Raw genomic sequence first — 26,817 nt, 5'->3', positions numbered from 1 at the left:
GATGGATGGATGGATGGATGGATGGATGGAAAAGGCAAGCAGGAGTTAAGTTACAGTTTAAGTAATATATTATTGATAATTGGCAACCATACATCCTGATAAAATAGTGATGTGTAGTTTCAGGCTACACATAGACTTGTTAGTTACTTAAAAATGTCTCAAGCTAAGGCCTCATTTTGTGGTCAGCTTTCTTCAAAACAAGTCGCATGCCTGTCTCAATATGGCTGCCGAACTGTGTTCTTCATTTTATTGTCCTTTTCAGTTCATGGTATGAGATGGTCATTCCATCAGTTTGGTGAGAGAGAGAGAGAGAGAGAGAGAGAGAGAGAGAGAGAGAGAGAGAGAGAGAGAGAGAGAGAGAGAGAGAGAGAGAGAGTGAGGGAATGAGCAAATTTATAGGTTTTCTCTCCAACCCCTCGAGCCAATAGGACGTCATGGTACTTAAAGGCTTCTGATATAAGCCAGTTCCAAACAGCCATACTTCAGACAAATGTGGGGATAGATTATCTTCACACCTGCCCCCCAAACCATATGTTAAGGTAAAGCTTGGCAGTCAGGCAGCCTGGCTTTCCTAGGGGGGTTGAGAGACTTCAGAGAAACATTTGCCAAACTTGTTTGAGGCACTTCCTCCAACTCTGTCGTAAAATTCACTTTCCTGACTTAGTCCTGGGGGTTGACACGACTGCTTCTCACTAATGTAACACTAATATTACATTTGCTTTCCCTAAGTTACAAATAAATAAATAAAATAAAAATATTTAATCAACTTGTATGCAAAATTTAACATAACAACAGGGACATGCTAGATGGTACTGAAGTTACTGGAGAAATCAAACAACAAAATGTTCGCAGTGCTTCCAGCTTTGCCCAGGTGGGAATATGCCTTGTGGAGGAGATCAATAATTACATCTTCCACTCCAATCTTTGTCTGATAAGGAAACTGCAGTGGGTCCAGGTGGTCTTTCACATGAGGACTCATATTGTCCAGGACTAGCGTCTCAAAGGTCCTCATGACGTAGGATGTAAGGGCCATCGGTCTGTAGTCATTTGGTGAAGACGTGCCTGTCTTACAATACAGGATGTTTTCCACAGCAGTGGCACTTTTTGAGGCTTTAGTGACAGACTGAACTGGTGACAGAGGACACCACAAAGTTGGTCAGCGCAGGCCTTAAGAACTCCAGGACTAACTCCGTCTGGTTATACAGATTTTCCTGTGTGTGGCCTCCTTAGTTGGCTCACCACTTGGTCAACAGCTTTAAACTCATCACTGGCCACACAGGTTGAAGTTGTTGATGTAGTAAAGATGGGATGGTAAAAATAAAGAAGGGCTGGACACAAAACAAGATGGTGGAGGAGGTGCTGGTGGAAGGAGGGAAAGTCTATTTAAAAATTGGTACATGGTGCTAGCCTTGTCCACATTCCCTTCTAGCACCCGAGCCCTGGACTGAATGGGTCCGATGACTGGAGTCGGAAAGAGTGAAAGGACAGACACTCAGCTGGCAAGAAGTAGAGAGAGTGGCCATTGGTCTATAAGACGTATGGAAGGTGGAAGCAGAATTGAGGTACTTTTGGAGGGTAAAGTGCTCTAAATGCACCAAGAACATTACACACGGGATCAAGACCCATTTACTGTTGAACAGTCCTGAGTCTTGCCTTTTTGTCTGCTTCTTTAGTACTTTTTGTTATCTCTGTGTTTAAATCTCACTATTACATTGTTTTGTTAATATATTTAATCCCCTGGCTTATTTATCAATATTTCTGGGTTTAGAAATAGTCTGAAAGCAATCTTATCTTCCACAGTTTTCTATTTTAGTATTCTGTGCATATTCTGTAGGTCAGCTTCAGAGAACAGCATTATAGAAAAATAAAGCGGAATGGAAAAGCAAATGATTTACAAATTTATCTTCCCAAGTACCACCGAAAATCCACACTTGGACTGCAGGGTTCAGCATTTCCACTGCTTTAAATTTAACTAATTCCAGTGCACAAAACTTGAAATATTTAAAGTCATCGGAAGTTTAATAATGGTAGCAGTGTATGTGGAGGGCTGTGACATCCCCACGAAGAACTAAACTACAATAAAATAATAAGGAAATGTAAAAGCAAAGTGGAGCAATGGTCTCCATTGGAAACGGAATTCATTTTCATGTGCTAAAACACACTTCGGTGCTGCTATTCCTTCACTGTCATTAGGCACAGCTTACAATTTTGCTCCAGGTGTATATGCAGCGTTTAGAGCAGACCTTCACGTATTCCTACTGGCTGCTCATTATTTTCTTTTGATAAATACTTCATTGACTTTACGAGGAAATAAGACATAAATGTATGCACATATAAATAAGGATTAACATACTGTACTTATGAAGATCAGATTTCAAACACATTAGTGAGAACTGCATTCATCTGCCTTTAATTTGACATAACCATCAAGCACAGTGCTGACAGGTGGTGAGCAGGATATGTTGGCATAGTTTCAATTTGAATTATGCCTTGGGCAATACTGACTCCTGTCACCCAAATGGCACTGCGTCGGACGTGAATCCTTCAGCTTGCAGGTAGAGGGTCCTCATAATGGAGCCACATGGCTTGTTCAGGGTAAGCCAGAAAAGGCTATAATGAACATCCAGCCACAATGACACTGCTAGGTATGGCGACAGGAGTGGGCCGCAGAGTCACACTGTTGGACGGAGTTTACAGGTGAAATGATGGGAGTTTTCCATGTGAACTGCAAAAATTCCAGAAATTCACCAAGAAATCTGGGCAGCTATTGCAGTTTTACGAACTTTATGAATGCATGATGTTTTGGATTACTGTATTAAAGTGAAATATGTTTTTGATCCATCATTTAATACAGGTTTTAGATTAGAAAAAAATTAACACTCAATTCTCCTATTAAAAACAACAAACACTGGTCAAATTCCCTTAGAATGAACCCAGTTTCAACATTTTTTTTTCTGGTCCTGCTCAATTTCCTATTGAACTAATGCTATAAAAACCTTATTGTGGTGCAAAAATAATTACAACTAAGTCATTTTTCACAAGAAAGCAGCAAAATATGCACATTTCTCCTGTACTTGGCCCAAAAATCATGATTCTAGAGTTCTGCTGAACAGCCAATTAGAATTGCACGTTCATGTCACTTGGTTTATGTGACAATCGTCAATCGTGTGGAGCTTGGAAAGGGTTGCTGCAGGCCAAAGGCACTGTGGGCGTGTCTAAGTGCGGGAAAACTGTCAATCAAATTTGACAGCTTCCGCTGTACTTGAGGAGCTATGGAGGTTCACAGCAGCTCAACCCTGTTGCTTATTTCTCAAGGTATTTTTTGGCTTTGTTGAGCATGTCGATCAGACTGAGGACTCATTTTTGGCTTGCCCTTCAGCAAAAGTGCTTTTCTTGTGTTTATGCTACTCAACCAATTTCCAATGTGTTTCATAAATTTATGAAGATTTTACTTTATGAGCACCTGAACACCATAATTTGCATGCATAATTAGCCATGTGATGCTGCACTGCCCCCCAAGGATCAGTGTTATATATATCTGGGGGCAGTACAGTAATCCCTCACCTATCGCGGGGGTTACGTTCCAGAGCCCCCCGCGATAGGTGAAAATCCGCGAAGTACCGACCTATATTTATTTTATTATTTATACATATTTTAAGGCTTTATAAACCCTTCCCACACTCTTATAAACCTTTCTCACTCTCTTGTTAACCTTTCCCACGCTCTTATAAACACTTCCTATGCTCTTAAACACTTTCTACATTCTTAAACACCTCAGACCAACACTGCACACTGCACGCAGCGATCAGACGTCAATGTGTCTGCACTCGCTTTGTGAAGGGGGCAGCTGAACTCACGCTGAGCAGAAATGGACTTTGTGCTGCTTCTGACAAAATGCCTGCTTGTCGCTCTGCGCGTTCGGAAGAAGGAGTGTGTGTGTGTGTGTGTGTGGGTGTGTGAGAGCTGAACGCACCTTCGCTCAAACCCCCCCTCCCCGGAAGCGCAGTACGCTCCTGCCACTTCGCATTGTCAAGGGGGTGGGGAGCTGAACGAACGCTAAGGAGAAGTGGACTTTGTGCTGGCTTTGTGCTGCTTGTCGCTCTGCGTGTCAATAATTTAAAAGCCTGTACAGCACCAATTTTCCTGTCTCACTGTCTTGTCTTGCGTGAAGTTAAAATGTTTTATAATAGTGAGATGTTACTCATATCCTTAGCCCGACATCCACATATCATATGTGTTAACAAAGTGTGTTTTATAAGTTTGCATGTGTTTAAAGCATGTGAGATGGGTATTTTAAGGCTTAAACTATAAAAATGTTTATTTATATGGTCTTTCTATATCGCAGATTTTCTCCTGTTGCTGATGGGTCTGGAACATAACTTCTGCGATAGGCGGGCAATCACTTGTATTTAAAAACCCGCAAAGTCGTGAATCCGCGAAAAGTGAACCACGAAGTAGCGAGGGATTACTGTACTTGTGTTTTTTAAAATGCATGCAGGATGGACATCTGGCAGTGTTTCTCAAACTGTGGTTTTGGAATCCATTTTTACCCTTTTAAGTTTACTGATGACCCACATGCAAAAATCAAAGGGCCATGCAGGTTGAAACAACCATGAGTTATTAAGTGCAGTTAGAGACAGGGAATTACATAGCACTGCCATCGACTTCGCATCCCAGTAGTTGAAACTGCATTTTTTTTCCCCCCATTGTGTGCTTGTGACCCAGCGATGGTCACAACATTCTTACACTAGGCCTGCCTTAAAGTTGCACACATGGATGCTACAGCTCTGTGATGTCATCCTGGTCCCTCAAAACATACAAATATATGCAGGTGCTGAACCTTTGACTACTCTCTAGGCAAGCAGCAAGGTTCAAGGATTTTACTTAAGTGGTTACTATACAAAATCCTATAAACAAGCACTGTACAAGATATCTATCACACAAGGAGTATAAATTCTCACTTACACTTGCAGTAGATTTTCCCTATTTGAAGGACATAAAATTGTTGAATCCTAAAGAAAATTATAATACCATATTTTATGGGGTCTTACACAGAACTCTTAATTTTACTTGCATTAAATGGTGTATGGCTCAAAAAAAATGAATAATTAATTATCTCATATATATTTCTCTTCTGGGTCATCCTGCTTCCACTTCAAAACCCCACTGTCCCACCCACACGGCATTTCTCGATTCCTATTCAGTCTCTTCCAAACCCTTCCCCACACTGCATTGGGACTCCAGACCAGCAGTGCAAACACTGTCATGCACTATACTGGCCTCCTGAGCGTAATACATCCAACAAGTACTCGAGGTGCTGCCACAACGGAAAAGTAGTTTTACCACCTTTGCGGGAGCCACCTGTGTATTTACAACAGCTTCTTACACAGCAAACATCAGAAGATAAAAATTATGGTGAACACATTCAAGAATACAACTCTTCTCTAGCGTTTGCTTCCATGGGTGCACAAATAACTCAACCTCCTGGGCACGGACCATACTGTTTTAAAATACACGGGCAAATTTATCACCAAATCTCTCCACTATACGCTAACACTTCTACCTCTCCAGGATATGGACAGTTGTATGTTTTTGGCACAGTGCAAGCTACTGAAGTACGCTTACAAAATAAAGCAAACTCTGCATGCAGCGAAAATTTACTTTTCCAGGTGGATTCCATGCTCAGAACCATCAACCCCTTCGCTAAATCATACAAACACATGCATGAAATCGCTCAGTCCAATCCAACAGCATCTGTACGAATGGTTTTCAAGGAAAACCCTAGGTAGGATACAATGACAATTACGATGATACAATGCCCCAACATGTCACACCGATGTTGCAGCGATTTTCGTTGGAGAAGATGGTGAACCGCCTGCCAAAGGGGACATTTGCATCTATCCCATAGGCAACTCCTGTAAACAGATTTCCACACTCAATATGAATTGCGATCCTATGGTTTACCCACTTTTATTCCCTTATGGAGAAATTGGCTGGCACAAAGATTTACATCATGTTCCCGATAAAAGAACCGCCAACCGAATAAGGCTTACTCAATGCCAATTTTAAGCGTACAGATTAGCAATGAGGAATACATTTAGTATTTTGCACTCCAGTGGCAAACTATTCCAACAGTACGTCGTAGATGTGTATGTCAAAACAGAGGGCGGCGTCTCAGCTATCTCAGATTACATCAACAAGATCTACGCGTGGAACAATACAAAGGACTATCAGACGCACTGCAAGCAAAGGCTGAAAATAACAACGTACGTGTAGGAAAAATGATCACATTACCGTCCACATTTCCAGGAAATCCAAGAAACATGCAACAAAACTATTAGGATGCCATGGCCATAGTAAATAAATTAGGAAAGCCTGATTTATTTATCACTTTCATATGTAATCCTGCTTGGCCGGAAATTCTACATGCACTGTCGGATACCCAAAGACCGGAGCACAGTCCTGATATTGTAGTACGAGTCTTTTGGATTAAACTGCAGGAATTACTTAGAGAAATTCTACATCATCATCTTTTTGGGGTTGTTATTACACCGCCGTATGCTACGGTGGGCGTCGGCTCGTCCTTAATAAAAGCATAGGTGTTTGTGTGTATGTTTGCTATATTTTAGTCACTCCAACAGATGGCGCATCACAAACATTTTGAGTAATAAAATGCATTGCAGTTGACATTCTAATAGATAGTGTTAATGTTTGTGATGCACTGCTTTTACAAATCCACACCAAAAGGCAAATAACAGCAAACATTAACGCTGAGGTCTACGTTAAAGATATCAACCCATCTTGGTTAGCCAGAACAGCTAGTAGGCATAAGATTTATGTGTGAAATGTAAGTGCAACAGGTGGTTGAGGCCTCCAGGAGTTCTTGTATAAATCACTTGTTGCAAATAGAGTTGTATGGGGTCATTATTGCCATTTGGTACAGAGTACATGGGAATTCTTAATTGCTTGTGCTAATCAACATGCAAATATAAATGTTAACACGCTAATCTTTTATTCTGAATTTGTTGATTATTAAATAAATCTAATATAAAACATCAAAGCAATAAACAGATATTAATTTTTTTTTAAAAATGAACCTTTAATTTTGTCCACATCACTAATACATAGCTCTTAATTTCTTTATTTTCCCCATGGGACAAATAGACAATTGAGTACTTTACCCTCCTTACAAAATGCACTTCAGAGCGGTGGCAAAATGAAATCCTTTTTACATACAGTGACATGCAGAAGTTTGGGCAACCCTTGCTTAAAATGTCTGTTAACAGTGAACAGTTAAGTGAGCAGAAGGTGAACTGATCATCAAATGGCATAAAGTTAAAGAGAACACATTTCTTTTAATATGTTAAGAAAGATTACATTTTTATTTCCATTATTCACAGGTACAAAATGCCAAAATGAAAACAGCCTGAAGCAAAAGTTTGAGCCCCTGACATGGTCAGTACTTAGTTAAGACCCCTTTGGCAGGTATCACAGCTTTTTGTAGCCAGCTAAGAGTCTTTCAGTTCTTACTCGTGGTATTTTCACCCATTCATCCTTGCAAAAGCCTTTCATTCTTTGAGTTTCTTGGGCCATCTTGCATGCACTGCTCTCTCTTTTGAGCTCTATCCACGGATTTCCAACAATGTTTAGCTCGAGGGACTGTGACGGTCATTGCAAAACCATCAGCTTGCACCTCTTGAGGTATTCTATTGTAGATTTGGAGATCATTTTCAGATTATTATCAACTTTTTTTTACAGATGGTGATGTTTGCTTCCAGACTTTGCTGGTATTTATTTGAATCCATCCTTCCCTCTACCAATGAGATGTTCCCTGTGCCACTGGCTGCAACCCAAGCCCAACGACTGATTGATCTACATCCATACTTTTCCTAGAATTTCACACCCTTTTTCCTCCAAACATACCTTTGTACATTGTGGCCAAAAAGTTCTATTTTAACTCCATCAGTCCATAGGACTTGTTTCCAAAAGGCAGAAGGTTTCTTTAGATGTTCAATTGCAAACATCATGCACTGAATTTTGTGGATCGGACACAGGAAAGGTTTTCTTCTACTAACTCTACCGTGAAGGTCGGATTTGTTCAGGTGTAGCTGTACAGTGGGACACTGGACCACCACTCCAGAATGTGATAAAACTTCCTGAAGGTCTTTTGCAGTCAGATGGGAGTTTTTATTTGCATTTCTAGTAATCCAATGAGCAGCTCTTTCAGAAAAATTCTTGGTCTTCCAGATCTAAACTTGACCTCCTCCATTACATGTTAACTGCCATTTCTTAGTAACATTATAAACTGAGGAAACAGCGACCTCAAAACGCTTTGCTGTCTTGTAGCCGCGTCCTGCTTTGTGAGCCTCAAATCTTTTATTAGTGCTGCTGGTGGCTGTTGATTGTTGGGATGATGTCTGAGGAGTCTGAGAATTCAAACAGCTTTGACATCTGCATCACCTGCAGTTTCCTAATGATGACTAAACAAGCCATAGTCCTAAATGGCTAATTAAGGTCTGTGACCACCTTGGGAAAAGTTATCTGAGACCTCAGATATATTGGGGTGACCAAACTTTTGCATTGTGCTCCTTTCCTTTTTCATTGTATAATTGTACAAAACAAAAACAATACGCTAATCTTGCACAAAATGCTGAAAGGAAATGCGTCATCATTAACGTTATGCTTTTTGGCCATCAGTTCATCTTCAGCTCACTTAACTATTCACATTAACAGACAGTTTTAGCAAAGGTGCCCAAACTTTTGCATCCAAGTCAAGTGAAGTCACGTTGGGGAGCATGCACTGGTACAGCACGTTGCCTCACCCACCACACGACGAAACAACTCGGGGTCCCGGTTGGCAACCCCCCAGGCAAACACGCAGTCCAGTCCTACCCTCCGGAAATGATCTATCTGCTGCAGCCAGGTGTTACATGGATAACCCCTTGGCTTGGTCCAACCACTCAGGTCCCCGACAATGAGGATCCTACGAGCCAGATCACCCTCAGGGAATCGCACCACATGGCAGTTGTGCCGTAACTGACGGTCCCTCACAATGCAGGTCATGTTCCTCATTCGGGACTCCATGAGCAATACAAAGTCAAACCAGTGGTAAACTAGGATTTTCCAGAGAGACACAGTACCAAAGGAGTCCAGTCTTCATCTCAGGTCAATGGATAGCATCCATCTCTCGCAACCATATAGCACAACAGGAAGCCCCAGGTCTCTAAAGACTTGGAACTTCATCCTTTTGCATAGCTATCAGGAACGCCACACACCCCTTTCCTGTCACCTCATGACCCCCCAATGCTCTCCCAATCTGTCTACTGACTTCGTAGGAAGAGTCACCAGAGACATGGATATTTTATATATATATATTTTGCATACCATACCAGGAACGATCTCCTCAGTCTCTCAGTGGAGCAGGACATTGACAAGAGTCTGTCGCTGAAGCTGCTCCTCTGTCTGTAGAAGATACTGTTTAGTGGATGCAGTGGATTCTCCATTATTGACCATTTTAATATTTATATTTTGCCAGAAGAAGGGGCCCAAGCTGCTTCAAAAGCTTGTCAATGTCAATTTATTTATATGGCACATTTAAAACAACATAGTAATGCTGTGGCCGAAGTGCTTTACAATAATAGAATAAAAGAAAAACAAAACAATTAACATAAAAAACATAAAAAAATAAAATATATGAACATAAAATAAGATACATAATAAATAGAAGTAATGTTATATAATCACAAAGAGGAGACCATCAGTATTACTGAAGGTCACGGAATGCAAGTGAATAGAAATGAGTCTTTAATCTTGTTTTGAACAGTTCAATTGTAGACGACTCCTTTATGTAATGAGGTAAAGAGTTCCACAGGCGAGGAGTAGCAGCTGCCAAAGCCCTGTCTGTCCCCCTTGGTACGAGGGACAACAAGAGACAACTGACCAAAAGATCGAAGCACACTAGATGGCTGGTGTAAAACACACAGTTCAGATAAACAGGCAGGAGCAAGCCCATGTAAAGATTTAAAAACTAGCAGCAAGATTTTAAAATCAATTCGAAAACTGACAGGCAGCCAGTGTAAAGAAGCTAAAATAGGAGAAAGAGTGTCATACTTTCTTGCCCCAAGCAGAAAGCGAGCGGCAGCATTTTGGACCAACTGTAACCTGTGTATCAGAGATTTGTTAATCCCAGAATATAGCGAGTTGCAGTAATCGAGGCGAGAAAATATAAAAGCATGAGTAGATTTCTCCAGATCCCTAGAAGATAAAAAAAGCTTTATCTTCCCTAATAGACGAAGTTGGAAAAAGCAACTCTTGACTACAGAATTTACTTGTTTCTCAAAAGAGAGGTTACTAGCTTGCATATTGTAATCTTTTTAGTTAGCCAATAAGAGTTCATTTTGCTTGAATTCTCAATACATTTCTGCCCAATCAAAGAAGTTTATGCCACATCCATAGAGTGTGTATTGTTACTTACGGTACGCCTGATGGTTTACTGTATGAAACACACCAGAACTAACTGGAGACTGACACAAAGAAAACTAATTATGTTCTGATTTGGCACAATACAAATGGACCAAGAGTGTGAAAATGCCGTATATGTGCCCTGTATGAGTGTGAACGCATTTGTGTAGGTGACAGAGCCCTACAATGGACTGGCACCCTGTCCTGTTTTCAATCTTGTTCTGTGGCTGGGAATGGAATTCAGCCCCTATTAAACTTAAATGGATTAAGTCGGCCTGAGAATAAGATGTTATGGAAATCCACTATCACCCATGGATAACAATGGAATTGAAACGAGCCAGCACTCCTGCAATAAACTCTGGACACTTTACTAAATCCTTCCACAGATTAATTCTGGAAGTTTTAGACGACAAATGGCGGATCGAGTTGCCAAGAAACTGAGCTAATCCAAACATCCAAAAACAGTAATTGCTCAGCTTTGTACCTTCTTCAGAACACGGCTTAATTAGAGAAAGGCTTCTCTCCACTGTAGATGCAGATGGAAGAATTTTCTGCTTAGCTAACTGCAATGTAAAGATGTCTCTGCTATGTAGTCTAACTCATTCACTTTACCTTTAACCTCCACCTAAAAATAAATTTGGTGATGAGGTCAAATATCCATCCATCCATCCATTATCCAACCTGCTAAATCCTAACTACAAGGTCTGCTGGAGCCAATCCCAGCCAACACAGGGCACAAGGCAGGAAACAAACCCCGGGCAGGGCGCCAGCCCACCACAGGGCGCGCACACACACACACCCACACATCAAGTACACACTAGGGACAATTTAGAATCGCCAATGCACCTAACCTGCATGTCTTTGGACTGTGGGAGGAAACCCACGCAGACACGGGGAGAACATGCAAACTCCACGCAGGGAGGACCCGGGAAGCGAACCTGGGTCTCCTAACTGCGAGGCAGCAGCGCTACCCACTGCACCACTGTGCCACCCAGGTCAAATATTCACTATCAAAATATGTACAGATTCTGATTCTACAATGTTTTAAACATCAAAAAAGCTGATTTAAGCATGTTGTGTGTGCTTGTCCCCTCCTTTAACCGCCACCTTATCGTGGTGGAGGGGATTGCGTGTCCCAATGATCCTAGGAGCTCTGTTGTCCGGGGCTTTATGCCCCTGGTAGGGCCACCCAAGGCAAACTGGTCCTAGGTGAGGGATGAGACAAAGAGCGGTTCAAACCTTCTATGATGAATGAAAACTTGAAAACGGGGCCCCACTCTGGAGCCAGGCTTGGAGGTGGGGCTCGATGGCGAGCGCCTGGTGGCCGGGCCTGCACCCATGGGGCTCGGCCGGGCACAGCCCGAAGAGGCAACGTGGGTCCCCCTTCCCATGGGCTCACCACCTATGGGAGGGGCCAAGGAGGTCGGGTGCAGTGTGAGTTGGCGGGATCTTGTTCACGAGTGAGGGAAGAATGGAGCGTGAGATCGACAGGCGGATCGGTGCGGCATCCGCAGTAATGTCGTGGTGAAAAAGGAGTCGATTTACCAGTCGATCTATGTTCCTACCCTCACCTATGGTCATGAACTATGGGTAGTGACCGAAAGAACGAGATCGCGAATACAAGCGGCTGAAATGAGTTTCCTCCGCAGGGTGTCTGGGCTTTCCCTTAAAGATAGGGTGAGAAGCTCAGTCATCCGGGAGGGGCTCAGAGTAGAGCCGCTGCTCCTCCGCATCGAGAGGAGTCAGATGAGGTGGCTCGGGCATCTGATCAGGATGCCTCCTGGACGCCTCCCTGGTGAGGTGTTCCAGGCACGTCCAACCGGGAGGAGGCCCCGGGGAAGACCCAGGACACGCTGGAGGGACTATGTCTCTCGACTGGCCTGGGAACGCCTTGGGATTCTCCCGGAAGAGCTAGAAGAAGTGGCCGGGGAGAGGGAAGTCTGGGCATCTCTGCTCAAGCTGCTGCCCCCGCGACCCGACCTCGGATAAGCGGGAGACAATGGATGGATGGATGGATGGTGTGTGCTTGTGGAAAATCAAACATGACTTTCATGTCTTAAAATGACAGTTTTAGTCAAAATATTAGGCTTTTTTTTGTATACAACTCTGTGATAACTAAATCTCCGCAAAGAAACAAAAATGTGGAATGTGTGGCTTCTTAAATATTCAACCTGAATGCAGAGAATAATAACTTCTGAAAAAATGACGTATCTTGTTTAAACAAGTTGCGTCATTCTCACAGGCTCCAAGCCTACTGTTTCTGATCTAGTCTGGTCCTCTGTATTTTTCAAAAACAGTTTGACCGACGTCTAAGGGTAGCTGCAATAGAATGGTTTATTTTAACTGTGAGTTTTGCAGTTTGCTCTACTTAGTCATGGTACCAGGCCTGACGATTTCCAAAGATTTCGAACAAGTAGTTTTGAGACGCATAATTTGCTTAAACATACATACAGGTGGACATGGAGGCACACAGCCACATAAAATATTACGTGAGGACAGTGGACAGGTTGCTTGAACTTTCAGATCATAAGCTTGATAATAAACTGAAAGAAATGAACACACACAAAAGCACACAAACTTAGATCTGTAAAGGTAGACACTGACATATTAAGGTATTAAGTCATTCCACAACAATCTGTCAAGCTGGATGTAACTTGTTGACTTCATTCTGTGCTGTCCCCCTACCCTCAAATCTGCTCCTAGAAGCTTATTTATATGCAGTATATTTGGTACTCTTCTTACTACAGTTGTTTTTTTATTATCAGTTATTATTTATTACTGTCTATTTACTTACCCATTATTACCCATTTACTGTTTATATATTTATAGTACAGTGTCTGTTACTTCGTGCCACTGTATGCTGCAATACTGCATACGGATGGCATAACAATACAGCCATTTGACTTGATGCAATGTGTTTAGGATTAAATTAATATTATTTAAGCTGTTTGCTTGATTCAATTTCCTGTTCATTTTACTCATTCATTTCTTTATATAATTAATGTATGTACTAGATTATAAATTGTATAGCACCTCTTCTTTTGGCTGTTCCCATTACCGGTTGCCACAGCAGATCATCTTTTTCCATCTATAAATTGCATAGCACAATCAGTTATATTATAAAATCTTCCTGCAGTATCACAAAAGTTTAATTTGCATGGAAGTACTATAAAGACCATTCCATGCCAATTTTGAGGCGTGACTGCATATAATACAGAAAGCATTATTGAGAAAGCCCATGTCTTCATTCTCTCTGTCTGTCCATATGAAGCAACTTGGTTCAACATGGCCCAATGTTGCTGAGATGTGGCACACTTCAAAGAAATTTGTCAAGTCAGTTAAACTTCCCATCAGATATCTCAAACTGATCACACTGTACGAAGCTTTAAAACTTCAAAATCTCCCATTGGAAAGCATTGCCGAATTTGCAAACTTGTGAGTCTTTAAACAGAGAAACATCCTACGTGATTTCAACTAGTAATTAGGTTACTGTAAAAACTTTACCGTGAGAGCGGTTGCTTAAACTTGTATACTTTGTATATTTTCCTCCTTTACTCATCCGACAGCTGCATGGGTGCTGAATGCACGCGAGTTAAACACGAGCACACACAACTCACACTGTTAACTAATAGAGTAGTAAAATAACACGTATCACTTCTCTAGAACAGCAAAACAATTATGTATGCACATACAAGACCGAACTGATGAAACAATATTATCTGCAGACTTTTATTGTAAAAAAACGACATTATCAACCAAATAAACTGCATCTGAACTAATTAATAACTTGGAAGGGGCAGTTACTCTGATATAAACATACAGTTGGTTCAAAAAATGGACAATGGCATCAGGTTGGGGCTTCAGAGAGTGGCATAATCCCCTGATCTCCGAGTCCCAGATATACACAAATAATCGCAACAAGCCGCTCATCTTCTTGCCCATCGTAAACCATTTGTATTCCCATTCATTCATTCATTTTCCAACCCGCTGAATCCGAACACAGGGTCACGGGGGTCTGCTGGAGCCAATCCCAGCCAACACAGGGCACAAGGCAGGAACCAATCCTGGGCAGGGTGCCAACCCACCGCATTATCCAATAAATCAGATCCTTTCAAAGTTCACATTTTTTATAATTTTTGCGAATTACTGGGTTTTAAAAAATATTAACAGCTAGACTGGAAACTTATTTCAGTTCCTTTGCTCCTTCAATTGGTTAATATTGATACTGATTTTATTCTGTTCTCCCAGCCATCGGACCTTACTTTAGATAAGTATTGCCTTATCTTCCATCCATCCATCCATTTTCTAACCCGCTGAATCCAAACACAGGGTCACGGGGGTCTGCTGGAGCCAATCCCAGCCAACACAGGGCACAAGGCAGGAAACAATCCTGGGCAGGGTGCCAACCCACCGCAGGACACACACAAACACACCCACACACCAAGCACACACTGGGGCCAATTTAGAATTGCCAATCCACCTAACCACGCAGACACGGGGAGAACATGCAAACTCCACGCAGGGTGGACGCGGGAAGCGAACCCGGGTCTCCTAACTGCGAGGCAGCAGCGCTACCACTGCGCCACCGTGCCGCCCATTGCCTTATCTTATTTTTATATTTTTAATCCTTCATCTTGTTAAGCACTTTGAGCTACATAATTTGTATGAAAATATGCTATAGAAATAAATGTTGTTATTGCTAGTAAAAGTCATTTTATATTAATGGATACTTTGCTAATTATTGATATGACTCCATTGGGTAGACTTTCAAAAATGTTGTTCAGTTGTACTAAAAATAACAGTCAGTGACAGACCCTCCACCATTAACACACATCGGTTGACGCCCTTTTCACATTTACCTGAATTGCAGTCTGCTCTGTGTGAGAGCACTGAGCCACCATAAGCCTCAACGTGCGACATTTTGATCCCCATTGTAAAGTGCTGCTACAAAGTGTGGATTGAAGTCTGCTAACACATGGAGTTGTATTCTTCTATCGTTATTAGTTTTTGAATATGGCTCACTGTTTAGTAAACAGAAATGTAACAAGTGATTCTTGGATGAAGCACATCAAATATGTGAAGTGCCCCAACTTCTCTATCAGTTAACTCAGTTGCCGAACACACCTGAATATTGAGACTGTCTGACTTGTATTAATTCTGACAGAACAGAAAACCTCCTGCAGTTTTACTTCCATTCATATGGCCTGCGTACTAATCTGAACAGTGTACTTATTAGTTTATGCGAAAGGCGCTATATGGCCTGGCTGACACGATTACTAAAAAAAAACAAAAACTTGAGTTCATCCCACTACCGCAGGTACGATCAGGTGTTTCACCATCCAAATTAAATCAACAGACGTGCCCCCCAATCATTCCTAGTGCACCTAACCGTTATGACAGCAGAGACCCGCACGCTACAAGAACGTAAAGCCTCGTATTTGTGATGCGTCTGCGACTCCCGATAAACGGGGGTGGAGAAGGAGGGCGGAGTTTCACTTACAAAGCCCAGGCACGTCCAGCATGTTAGAGATGCCCCTGTCGGACATGTCCACCTCGGTGAGGCTCTTCTCCCGAGTCTCCTCAACGATTTTCTTCAAAGATTTGGACATTTTCTGTAAAGAGAAATAAACATACAAGTTTCGCTTTACGGGTCATACACACACAAGCCTGAGCAACTTGTACTCGGGACTACAAAGTTGGCTGACAAGCGAACTCTCCTCCGACCTGCACAGAACGAGACAAGCAAAAAGGATGCAACAGACCTTTACGTCTAAATTCCGGGCTGCGTGAAAATGCCGATTAGCGTTATCGAAGAATGAATACGGAAAGAAAACGAGCAAAAAAAGTCGCCCTTCCTCGTAAAGCGGAGCACGCCCAACAGGAAATGAGCGCCGAAGGCAGTGAAAATGCTCACATTCCGTAAAAGGAGACTTCCTCACTCGACGGCCGCGCAGGCCCTGGCGCCTCGGGAAAGCAAGCGAGCCGGGCGGGAGAACCTCGGGACGAGCCAATCACTCGCACGTGTGTGCTGGTGTCGGAGACGAGGGCGTGGCCGAGCGTGTTACCGGGGCAACGGGCGGCCCAGCTGGCGCGGGAGGCTGAACGGCGGGCGCCTGTAGTGGAAGTGGAGGCGCCGAGTGGCGCAGCACGCAACGAGGACAACGTGAGTGAAGATGCGGGACCAGGAGCAGGACGGACCGATGGCGCCTAGTTAGAAAGCTAATAAGGACTCTTACTTTTAAATGATTTAAACAGAAAGGCTGGGGTAAAGTACTTCAAAGTTTGACGTTTAAAATAAATGTAAATACTCGTCTTCTGCACGCGTTCCGTACGGCCCTGGTTCTTGCTCAGTCTTTAGTGCGGCCAGGATAGGCACCCGCACACCACCTGCCGAGGTTGAATGGGGACGTCATCTTTATTGCCTTGTGCATTTGGGGCAGTAAAACACTTACTTTCATGTTTTCTTAAAACTGGTCACAATAAAACAATACTAACAAGAAGCTAAACACAAGATTAAAAGTATACATATAGCATGTAACATACTTTGTATATAATTATGTTTTTGCAAGTGCAGAGGGGGCAAAAGAAAGTATACATACTTCAACACAAAACCCTGTATTAAAGTTGATGAATTTAATTCACTTTTGACTTCAAAATTTACAACAGGTGCTCAAAATGGTTACAATGAGCGACCAGACACATCTGATTATGGTGGACTACTGTTTGAAGAACATTAGCCTAAGTGTCCAGTGAGACTGACATGTGTCCTGCTTCAATTTCTTCTCAAAGCACGGCCAGTGTATCTGGTTTCATTCTTGCGAGTAATGACCTCTTCCGAGATCACGTCATACTATATGTTGCTGCCGTAATTCGGTTAAACTTCAGAAAAGTCCTGAGATAACAACTGTTAAAAGTGTGTATACATTTTTTAACACCCCCCCCCCCCCCTGTATTTGTGTAGCATATTCCAGTATTGTATATAGCAGGGGTAGGCAACGTCGGTCCTGGAGTGCCACAGTATGTGCAGGTTTTTGTTCCAACCCAGTTCCTTAACGAGAACTCAATTATTGCTGATGAAGCACATATTGCTTAAGTGACATTTTAATGCTTCATTTTAGTGGTCTCGCTTGTTAAGGTTCTCCAACCTTAATTGCTTATTTCAATCTTAAACTGCTGCATTCAGTGTTTTAATTGCTCCTTATTAGCAATAAGATGTAAAAGACAAAGCAGCCAGCAGTTCTCCAGCTAGCTTTTTTCCAATTACATCTGTGTGTGTTCATCATGCACGGTTTGATTTAATAAAACACTTAATAGAAAAATGTGACAGACTGAAAATGATCTGTTTTAGGCTTCAAATCATTTGGATGATATCCTTGGAAAGGAAAAAAATCTACGATATAAAAGCCTTACATTGCACAGACTAACAAGCCATAAAATTAAATAAGGTCTGAGATTGGCAATGATTGGTTTCTAATTAAGCAATTGGGTTGGAATGAAAACCTGTAGCCACTGCGGCTCACCAGGACCGACATTGCCTACCCCTGTTTTACATCTTATTGCTAATAAGGAGCAATTAAAACACTGAATGCAGCAGTTTAAGATTGAAATAAGCAATTAAGGTTGGAGAACCTTAACAAGCGAGACCACTAAAATGAAGCATTAAAATGTCACTTAAGCAATATGTGCTTCATCAGCAATAATTGAGTTCTCGTTAAGGAACTGGGTTGGAACAAAAACCTGCACATACTGTGGCACTCCAGGACCGACGTTGCCTACCCCTGGTATATAGTACGCATCAGCTATACTTCAGTAAAAATAGTTAGCCAATAAAAGGTGTCATTTTGCTTGGCTTTTCTCTACATTCAGTAAAAATAGAAATACCATTCTGAATAGTTGCTCAAAGAAAGGCAAAGTTTGCCCCTGAGCAAGAGCTCAGCTGGAGCCTAAACCAGAAAATATCGGGCCCAAGGCAGAAAAATTCCCTGGACAGAGCACCATTACAGGGTGAACACGCAAACACATACTAGGGTCAGTTTAGCATCGCCAATCCACCTAACTTGCCAGTCTTCAAACTGTGGGAGGACACGAGAGCAGCAAGAGGAAATCCACATGGACAAGGGGAGAACATGCAAATTCCATGCAGGGAGGAAACCATGACATGAAACCCTGTCTCCTTGCTGCAAGACAGCAGCATTACCACTGTGTGCACCCCAAACTACAAATGGAAGTTTTAAAATATTTGATATTAATTGTACTTAAGTTCATTTGGCCCTCTGTATCCATGGGGATTTAGTTCCAGGACCCCCTGCAGGATGCTCTAGTCCCTTATATTAAAAAAAAATTAAAAACAGCATAATATTTACATATAACCTACACACATTTTTTAAAATATTTGATATTAATTACACTTAAGTTCATTTGGCCCTCTGTATCTGCGGGGGTTTGGTTCCAGGACTCCCTGTGAGATGCTTTAAGTCCCTTATGTAAAAAAAAAAAAAAAATACAGTGTAATATTTGCATATAACCTACGCACATCCTTTCATATACAGTCATATGAAACAGTTTGGGACCCCCTCTCAGCCTGCATAATAACTGACTCTCCTTTCAACATAAAAGATAACAGTGGTATGTCTTTCATTTCCTAGGAGTATTGCAGTGTTTTCCGAACAAATATATTTAGTGATGCAGTATTTAGTTGAATGAAATTAAATCAAATGTGAAAAACTAGCTGTGCACAAATGTGGGTCCCCTTGTCATTGTGCTGATTTGAATGTCTGTCACTGCTCAATGCTGATTACTTGCAACACCAAATTGGTTGGATGAGCTCGTTACACCTTGAACTTCATAGACCGGTGTGTCCAATCATGAGATATAAAGGTATTTAAGGTGGTCAATTACAAGTTGTGCTTCCTTCCCTTTGACTCTCCTCTGAAGAGCAGCATGGGATCCTCAAAGCAACTCTTCAAAGATCTGAAAACAAAGATTGTTGAGTCTCCTGGTTTATGGGAAGGCTACAAAAAGCCATCTCAGAGGTTTAAACGGTCAGTTTCAACTGTAAGAAATGGAATCAGGAAATGGAAGGCCACAGGCACAGTTGCTGTTAAACCCAGCAGGTCTGGCAGGCCAAGGAAAATACAGGAGTGGCGTATGTGCCGCAGGATTGTGAGAATGGTGACAGACAGCCCACAGATCACCTCCAAAGACTTGCAAGAACATCTTGTTGCAGATGGTGTATCTGTACATCCTTCTACAATTCAGCGCAATTTGCACAAAGAACATCTGTATGGCAGGGTGATGAGAAAGAAGCCCTTTCTGCACTCACGCCACAAACAGAGTCGCTTGTTGTATGCCAATGCTCATTTAGACAAGATTAATTTTGGAACAAAGTGCTTTGGATTGATGAGACAAAAATTGAGTTATTTAGTCAGAACAAAAAGTGCTTTGCATGGCAGAAGAAGAACACCGCATTCCAAGAGAAACACCTGCTACCTACTATCAAATTTGGTGGAGGTTCCATCATGCTGTGGGCTGTGTGGCTAGTTCAGGGACTGGGGCCCTTGTTAAAGTCGAGGGTCAGATGAATTCAACCCAATATCAACACATTCTTCAGGATAATGTTCAAGCATCAGTCACAAAGTTGAAGTTACGCAGGGGTTGGATATTCCAACAAGACAATGACCCAAAACACAGTTGGAAATCTGCAAAGGCATTCATGCAGAGGGAGAAGTACAATGTTCTGGAATGGCCGTCACAGTCCCCTGACTTGAATATCATCGACAATCTATGGGATGATTTGAAGCAGGCTGTCCATCAAATTGAACTGAACTGGAGAGATTTTGTATGAAGAATGATCAACAATACCTCCATACAGAATCAGACACTCATCCGAGGCTATAGGAGGACAGCATCTAGAGGCCAAAAGGAGGCTCCACTAAGTATTGATGTCATATCTCTGTTCTGGTGCCCACATTTATGCACCTGTCTAATTTTGTGATGATGCATATTGCATATTTTCTGTTAATCCAATAAACTTAATGTCACTGCTGAAATCCTACAGTGTCCATAAGGCATGTCAGATATTAAAAGGAAGTTGCTACTTTGAAAGCTCAGCCAATGAGAAACAAAAATCCAAAGAATTAAGAGGGGTTCCCAAACTTTTTCATATGACTGTACTTTAAATCATCTCCAAATTACTTATAATGCCTAATGCAATGTAAGTTTAACTTACATAGTTGTTATGCAGGGTTGTGTTGTTTAGTGATTAATGACTACAACAAAAAGTGTCTGTACGTGTTCAGCACAGACTCAGTCATGGGTGCGCCTAACTGCATAGTACACATTAATGGCAACATAACATGTTCTTTCTTTCAACACTTATATTTTTGTTTTGTTTAGTGACCTTTAAGAGAAATACATAGAATAAAACACAGAATATTTAAAATACAATTACATTTAGAAAATATATCTCAATCTTGAGAAAATCTTGAGTCGAGACTATTGCCAACAGATTTATTCAAGTCCCACCCTTCTCTCAACCATTTTCCAACCATGCCCATAGTCCTCTCACCTCTCATTGGTGTGAATGCTTTTGTCATACTCCGTTCCTGCGCTCTTAGCTCTTATAAATTTTTATGTTTTTCTCACTTTAAGTTCCCAATAAAAGAAGACTTATTATGTCCAAATCATGTTGAAGAATTTCATCCTGAAGGGTTATCAACAGAAGAAATGAATGCACTGGCAATCCTAGCACAGAGAAACAATGAAGTCAAACAAATTAATGTGAAAATTGTCGATCAGTTACATAGCAAATTGGTTAAATGCGTATCAATAGACTCTGCTGAAACAGTTGGTGGTGATGGTGCGGAAGATGAAAACATCAACTTACAATATCCTGAAGAATATCTACAACCGTTAACACCGTCCAGTCTTCCTCTACACAAATTACTGTTGAAAGAAGGATGTACCGTAATGTTATTGCTTAATTAATGTCTGAGTGATGGACTATGCAGTGGTACAAGATTAGTTGTATTCAAAATTGGTCGAACAATTCTGACATGTTAAATTTTAACAGGCGACAAGAAAGGTAATGCAGTCCATCTTCACTAATGACATGAGACACCAAAGGAGATCTTGATATGCCATTCGTATTAAAACATTTACAGTTTTCTGTTAGAATAGCTTTTGCTATGACAATTAACAAATCACAGGGACAAACATTAGAAAAAGTCAGTTTATTTATTAGAGAGAAACAAACGAAATTCACTCACGGACATCTATACATGGCATTGTCACGATGTAAGTCCAAACACAGAATAAAAATTCAATGCAATATTGACGAAAAGTTAATTCAAAAAATTGTTTTTACTGAAGTTATACAGTAAAAGTGTAAGTTTAAAAAAGTGTTTGCGTGTTAATTTCAAAGCCAAACAGAACGAAATCATATAAAGCAACGAATACCTCTAACACAACATGAAACAATTTTCTTTCAATTTATTATGTTTTACTATTTTTTACTTTGGTTAATTACTTGCTGAAATGTAAAATAGTTAGTTCTATTATGCATATGTAACAGTTCCCATGAAAATAACAATCTGTGTTTAAATTGTACATCTACTTCCCCATACGCGAGCGGCAAATCCGTGAAGTGGCTAGCATGTAGCACAGGACTGGTGGTTGGCAAGCAAAGCGAGCAGGGGGCAGTGCCCCTAGTACAGAGAAAATATAAATGTATTCTGTCTCACACACACACTGTGTTAAATCTCTGACTGCAGACATTAATGCTTTAGAGGAAGCTGGATAATGCCACAGACCCACAGAAGAGTGAGAGATGGAGGAATGGAATTAGCTTCTTTCCGCTGATTTGGACCATTTGGCTTCTTCATCACTGTTTCTGCTATGCCATTCAGGTCTTCAGAGGGACCTCACGCTCCCAGCTGCTTTGCCACCCGTCTCCACCTCACTATCTGGGTCACAGGCAACCGGCATGCCACATTGTTCCCCTGTCGCCCTTTGAACCACCCTAAGCTGCTTGTCCAAATCCGAGAATCCAACCCAATGGGCTATAGCTGCCAGGAGACGTGATCAAAGTGGTCTCTAAGTGGCACGTCCATACCCCAAACCAGCTGCTCACAGGGCTCCTTCAAAGCCGGCTTCTCCAGGTATTCCCACCCTCTTGGTCAGGCCAGCCACCTCGTTCACAGGTTTGAACCCTAATGTCAATACAGTACTAATGTCAGGACTGGTGGAGGTTGATGTTTCAGGATCTTCCCACTTTGAAGGTTGAGGCACTACAGTTTCAGATGCCTTAGTTTTAAATCATTGTAATAGGAGGCTGTTTCCTCTTTTTCTGTGCATTGTCAAACAAGTCTTACTATGGCTGTAGGCACATTGTTATCCCTCAGGTAGGCAGGAGGCTACAACGGGGTATGCCTACACATCACTTCATTCACGTGGATTAAGAACGCAGCAAATTCAAGTTTTATTTTTTTTTGTTTTCTTTCTCAATATTTTCAATCCATGGATATGAAGGGGCGACTGTACAAGTAAGTGTAGGATGTCTCTTGCTGCTTTATATCCGTATGCATTTTTAAATCTCGCTTATTTGGAGCAGGGTTGCAGGAATGCTGAAGCCTATCCCAGTAAGCTTCAGGAGCAAGGCAGGAACAAGCCCTGGACAAGGTGCAAGGCCATCACAGGGTGAATACACACACAATAGATGACAACTTTACATCACCAGTCCACCTAATCCACACAAACACAGAGAAAACATGCAAACTCCATGCAGAGAGCCCCCCGGACGTGGACTCCAATCTCCTTGTTGTGAGGAAGCAGGGCTACTACTGTGCCACCCACCCACTGCCATATTTTATATATAGTCAGAAAAAAGTAAAATTGTTCATACTGTCATCTTTTTGTATCTGATTTGTATTGCAAATACTAAAGTTTCATCCGAGTGAGAACAACCTGAAGTAGTGAAATTCAGAGTGAGCAGACATCTTAATGAGTGTACCTTAATTCAGTCAGACAGGTGCTAGTTGGACAGGCCTGCAGGATAACACCCCCACTGTTAAGAAAAACCCCTTTGAAAAGTGAATTTTAATGCAAACACCTAATTACAATTCATTTTAAATTGGCAACATGTTTATGAGTTCCCTGTCCCCAAAATTACCTCACATTTTTGTTCAAATAACATCAAACTAAATGAATCCATCCGTCCATTCCATTATCCAACCTGCTATATCCTAACTACAGGGTCACGGGGGTCTGCCGGAGCCAATCCCAGCCAACACAGGGCGCAAGGCAGGAAACAAACCTGGGCAGGGCGCCAGCTCACCACACCAAGCACAATTTAGAATCGCCAATGCACCTAACCTGCATGTCTTTGGATGGAAACCCACGCAGACACGGGGAGAACATGCAAACTCCACGCAGGGAGGACCCAGGAAGTGAACCCAGGTCTCCTAACTGCAAGGCAGCAGCGCTACCCACTGCGCCACTGTGCCACCCAACTAAATGAATCTCGACAGAATAAGCTTAATAATAATACATTTTATTTATTCGTAGGCACCTTTCTAAACACTCAAGGACACTGAACAATAGATAAAACAAACATTATAAACAAAACTAAAGTACACAATTTAAAATCAGACAGAGCAATAGCAGTCAAAGAGAAAAAGCAGTCTTAAACAAATGAGATTTGAAAAGTGAGAATGATTCAATATGTCTAAGCTCAGACGGTAGTGAGTTCTGAATGCTGTGCTCTCCATGGCGGTAAGATGGGTGAAAGGGACAGTAAAATAGATGGAGGAAGAGGATCGAAGGGTGTGGGAGGAAATGGCAACATGGAGGAGGTTGGACAAATATGGAGGGGCAAGGTTGTGGATAGCCTTAAAAGTTAAAAGGAGAATTTTGAATTGGATGCGAAACTTAACTGGAACCTCTCAATAAGGAGACCCGGGTTCACTTCCCGGGTCCGCCCTGCGTGGAGTTTGCATGTTCTCCCCGTGTCTGCATGGATTTCCTCCCACAGTCCAAAGACATGCAGGTTAGGTGCATTGGCGATCCTAAATTGTCCCTGGGTGTGTGGGTGTGTGTGTGTGTGCCCTGTGGTGGGCTGGCGCCTGCCCGGGGTTTGTTCCTGCCTTGCGCCCTGTGCTGGCTGGGATTGACTGCAGCAGACCCCCGTGACCCTGTGTTAGGATATAGCGGGTTGGAAAATGACTGACTGATGACTTAACTGGAAGCCAGTGAAGCTGCTGCAAGACGGGAGTGATATGGTGAATAGAGGGGGTTCTAGTAATGATGCGGGCAGCTGAAGCTTGTAAAGAGATTATTTTTTTATTAACGTTATTAATCCCAAAGGAAATTACTTAATTTTTCGCATACCCCTTGGGGTCAGAGCGCAGGGTCAGCCATTGTACAGCGCCTCTGGAGCAATTATAGATTAAGGGTCTTGCGCAAAGTCCCAGCAGAGTAGGATCTCTTTTTGGCAGTGACGGGGATTTGCGAGAAAGACCAAAGAAAAGTGAATTACAATAGTCAAGACAAGAAGTGGTTTGCATGTTCTCCCCGTGTCTGCGTGGGTTTCCTCCGGGCGCTCCGGTTTCCTCCCACAGTCCAAAGACATGCAGGTTAGGTGGATTGGCGATTCTAAATTGGCCCTAGTGTGTGTACTTGGTGTGTGGGTGTGTTTGTGTGTGTCCTGTGGTGGGTTGGCACCCTGCCCGGGATTGATTCCTGCCTTGTGCTCTGTGTTGGCTGGGATTGGCTCCAGCAGACCCCCGTGACCCTGTGTTCGGATTCAGCGGGTTGGAAAATGGATGGATGGAAGACAAGAAGTGACAAGGGCTATGAACGAGGATAGCAGTGGTGTGGGGAGTGAATACAATTAACGTTACGCAGGCCGGGAGATTTTATTGATGTAGAACTGAAAAGATACGAGTACTGTCAAGGATGACACCTGTGAGGAAGGGGAGGCAGAGGAATTATCAATATATGAATTATAGCAATACTTATCAAAACAAACCCCTAAAGTAATACTTAGACTTTATCACTTCTAGTTTGGAGAGAAAAGCCAAGCAAAATGACACCTTTTATTGGCTAACTAAAAAGATTACAATATGCAAGCTTTCGAGGCAACTCAGGCCCCTTCTAGTTTAACATTCAAAGCAATAGCCTTTCAGTTTTTCTTGGGCTTTTCCCACAAATTCACAATCTGCTTTAGCGCCGTGATGATGAGAAAACACGTGAGTAGCACATAAGATGAGTGAACCTCAAAATGTGAGCGCACAAGCAAAACTGGCTGCACCCTGCGGATCAGTGCCACCCCATGTGGCAGGCTGCTGTGATAACATTGTCTGCATCCACCATCAACACCGAGAATGTCTCAAAATGGGACTGCCTGTCACCAAGGTCCAGCCCCGCCCCAAACATCCAGCCCTGCTCCATTCTGTGGGCTATGGGAAGGTGTATTTGGAAACGACTGCATAGACGAGCGGGTGTTACAACGAGTGACATACATTTCCTGATTCTTCATATATATTCATATTTCTTAAAATCATCTATGCATGTATATGGGTTTGTATATCAGCGTCGTACAGTAACAAAGTTGAAATATGTGTGTTGTTGTACTTGAGTCAGTTTTCAGCATATTTCTACCTTATTAGAGGGACAGTCAAAAAGTCCCTGGAATTGTGATATAACGGGAGAGTGAGAGCTAAGATTACACACACATTGCTGTGGGGGGGGAGCGCAGCACATCAGTGGTCCAGTTACAATAGGTCTGGACTGGTTTCGACTTGTAGTATTGTTTCAATTACCGTTTGAGTTAGACGTGTGCCTAGTCATTCGACATAACGTCGCAGTTCAAATAACATTCTGACATCAAATTCATGTGCAAATTGGGGACTCGACCTGCTGTTACTGGTCTATCGAACGTGCTGCGCTCCCCTCCACAACAATGTGTGCGTAATCTGATCTCTCAGTCTCCCGCTGTATGTCAATGCATATTATGGACTGCCACTGGTTTTTCTGTCTATTTTAATTTTTACTTCACTACATTTTCAAATTCAAATGACCATTTTTTACTCCAATATACAAGGTGACTCAAAAAGATTCATCCGATTTCAAAATGATTCATTTCACTTGTAAATCCATCCATCCATCCATTATCCAAACCGCTATATCCTAACTACAGGGTCACGGGGGTCTGCTGGATCCAATCCCAGCCAACACAGGGCGCAAGGCAGGAAACAAACCCAGGGGCAGGGCGCCAGCCCACCACAGGGCACACACACACCCACACACACCAAGCACACGCTAGGGACAATTTAGAATCGCCAATGCACCTAACCTGCA

General features: G+C 42.2%; 1 protein-coding gene across 2 annotated transcripts in view; it reads right to left on the bottom strand.

Annotated features, from left to right (window-relative positions):
* The window catches only part of rsu1 (Ras suppressor protein 1), a 346,780-nt gene extending 330,386 nt beyond the window's left edge, over nucleotides 1-16,394 (bottom strand). The window contains exons 1-2 of one of the 2 annotated variants that reach the window (XM_028803367.2): nucleotides 16,376-16,394; nucleotides 15,962-16,073 (exon numbers count right to left, since the gene is read on the bottom strand). In XM_028803367.2, the coding sequence (XP_028659200.1) occupies nucleotides 15,962-16,070 (109 nt within the window). In that variant the 5' untranslated portion in view covers nucleotides 16,071-16,073; nucleotides 16,376-16,394. The other variant, XM_028803366.2, reaches the window with a different exon arrangement.
* Between the last annotated feature and the right edge of the window lie 10,423 nt (nucleotides 16,395-26,817).

Source organism: Erpetoichthys calabaricus, chromosome 6, assembly GCF_900747795.2.
Source record: "Erpetoichthys calabaricus chromosome 6, fErpCal1.3, whole genome shotgun sequence".
In the NCBI taxonomy this organism is placed as follows: Eukaryota; Metazoa; Chordata; class Cladistia; order Polypteriformes; family Polypteridae; genus Erpetoichthys; species Erpetoichthys calabaricus.
This window is presented reverse-complemented; position numbering and strand designations above follow the sequence as displayed.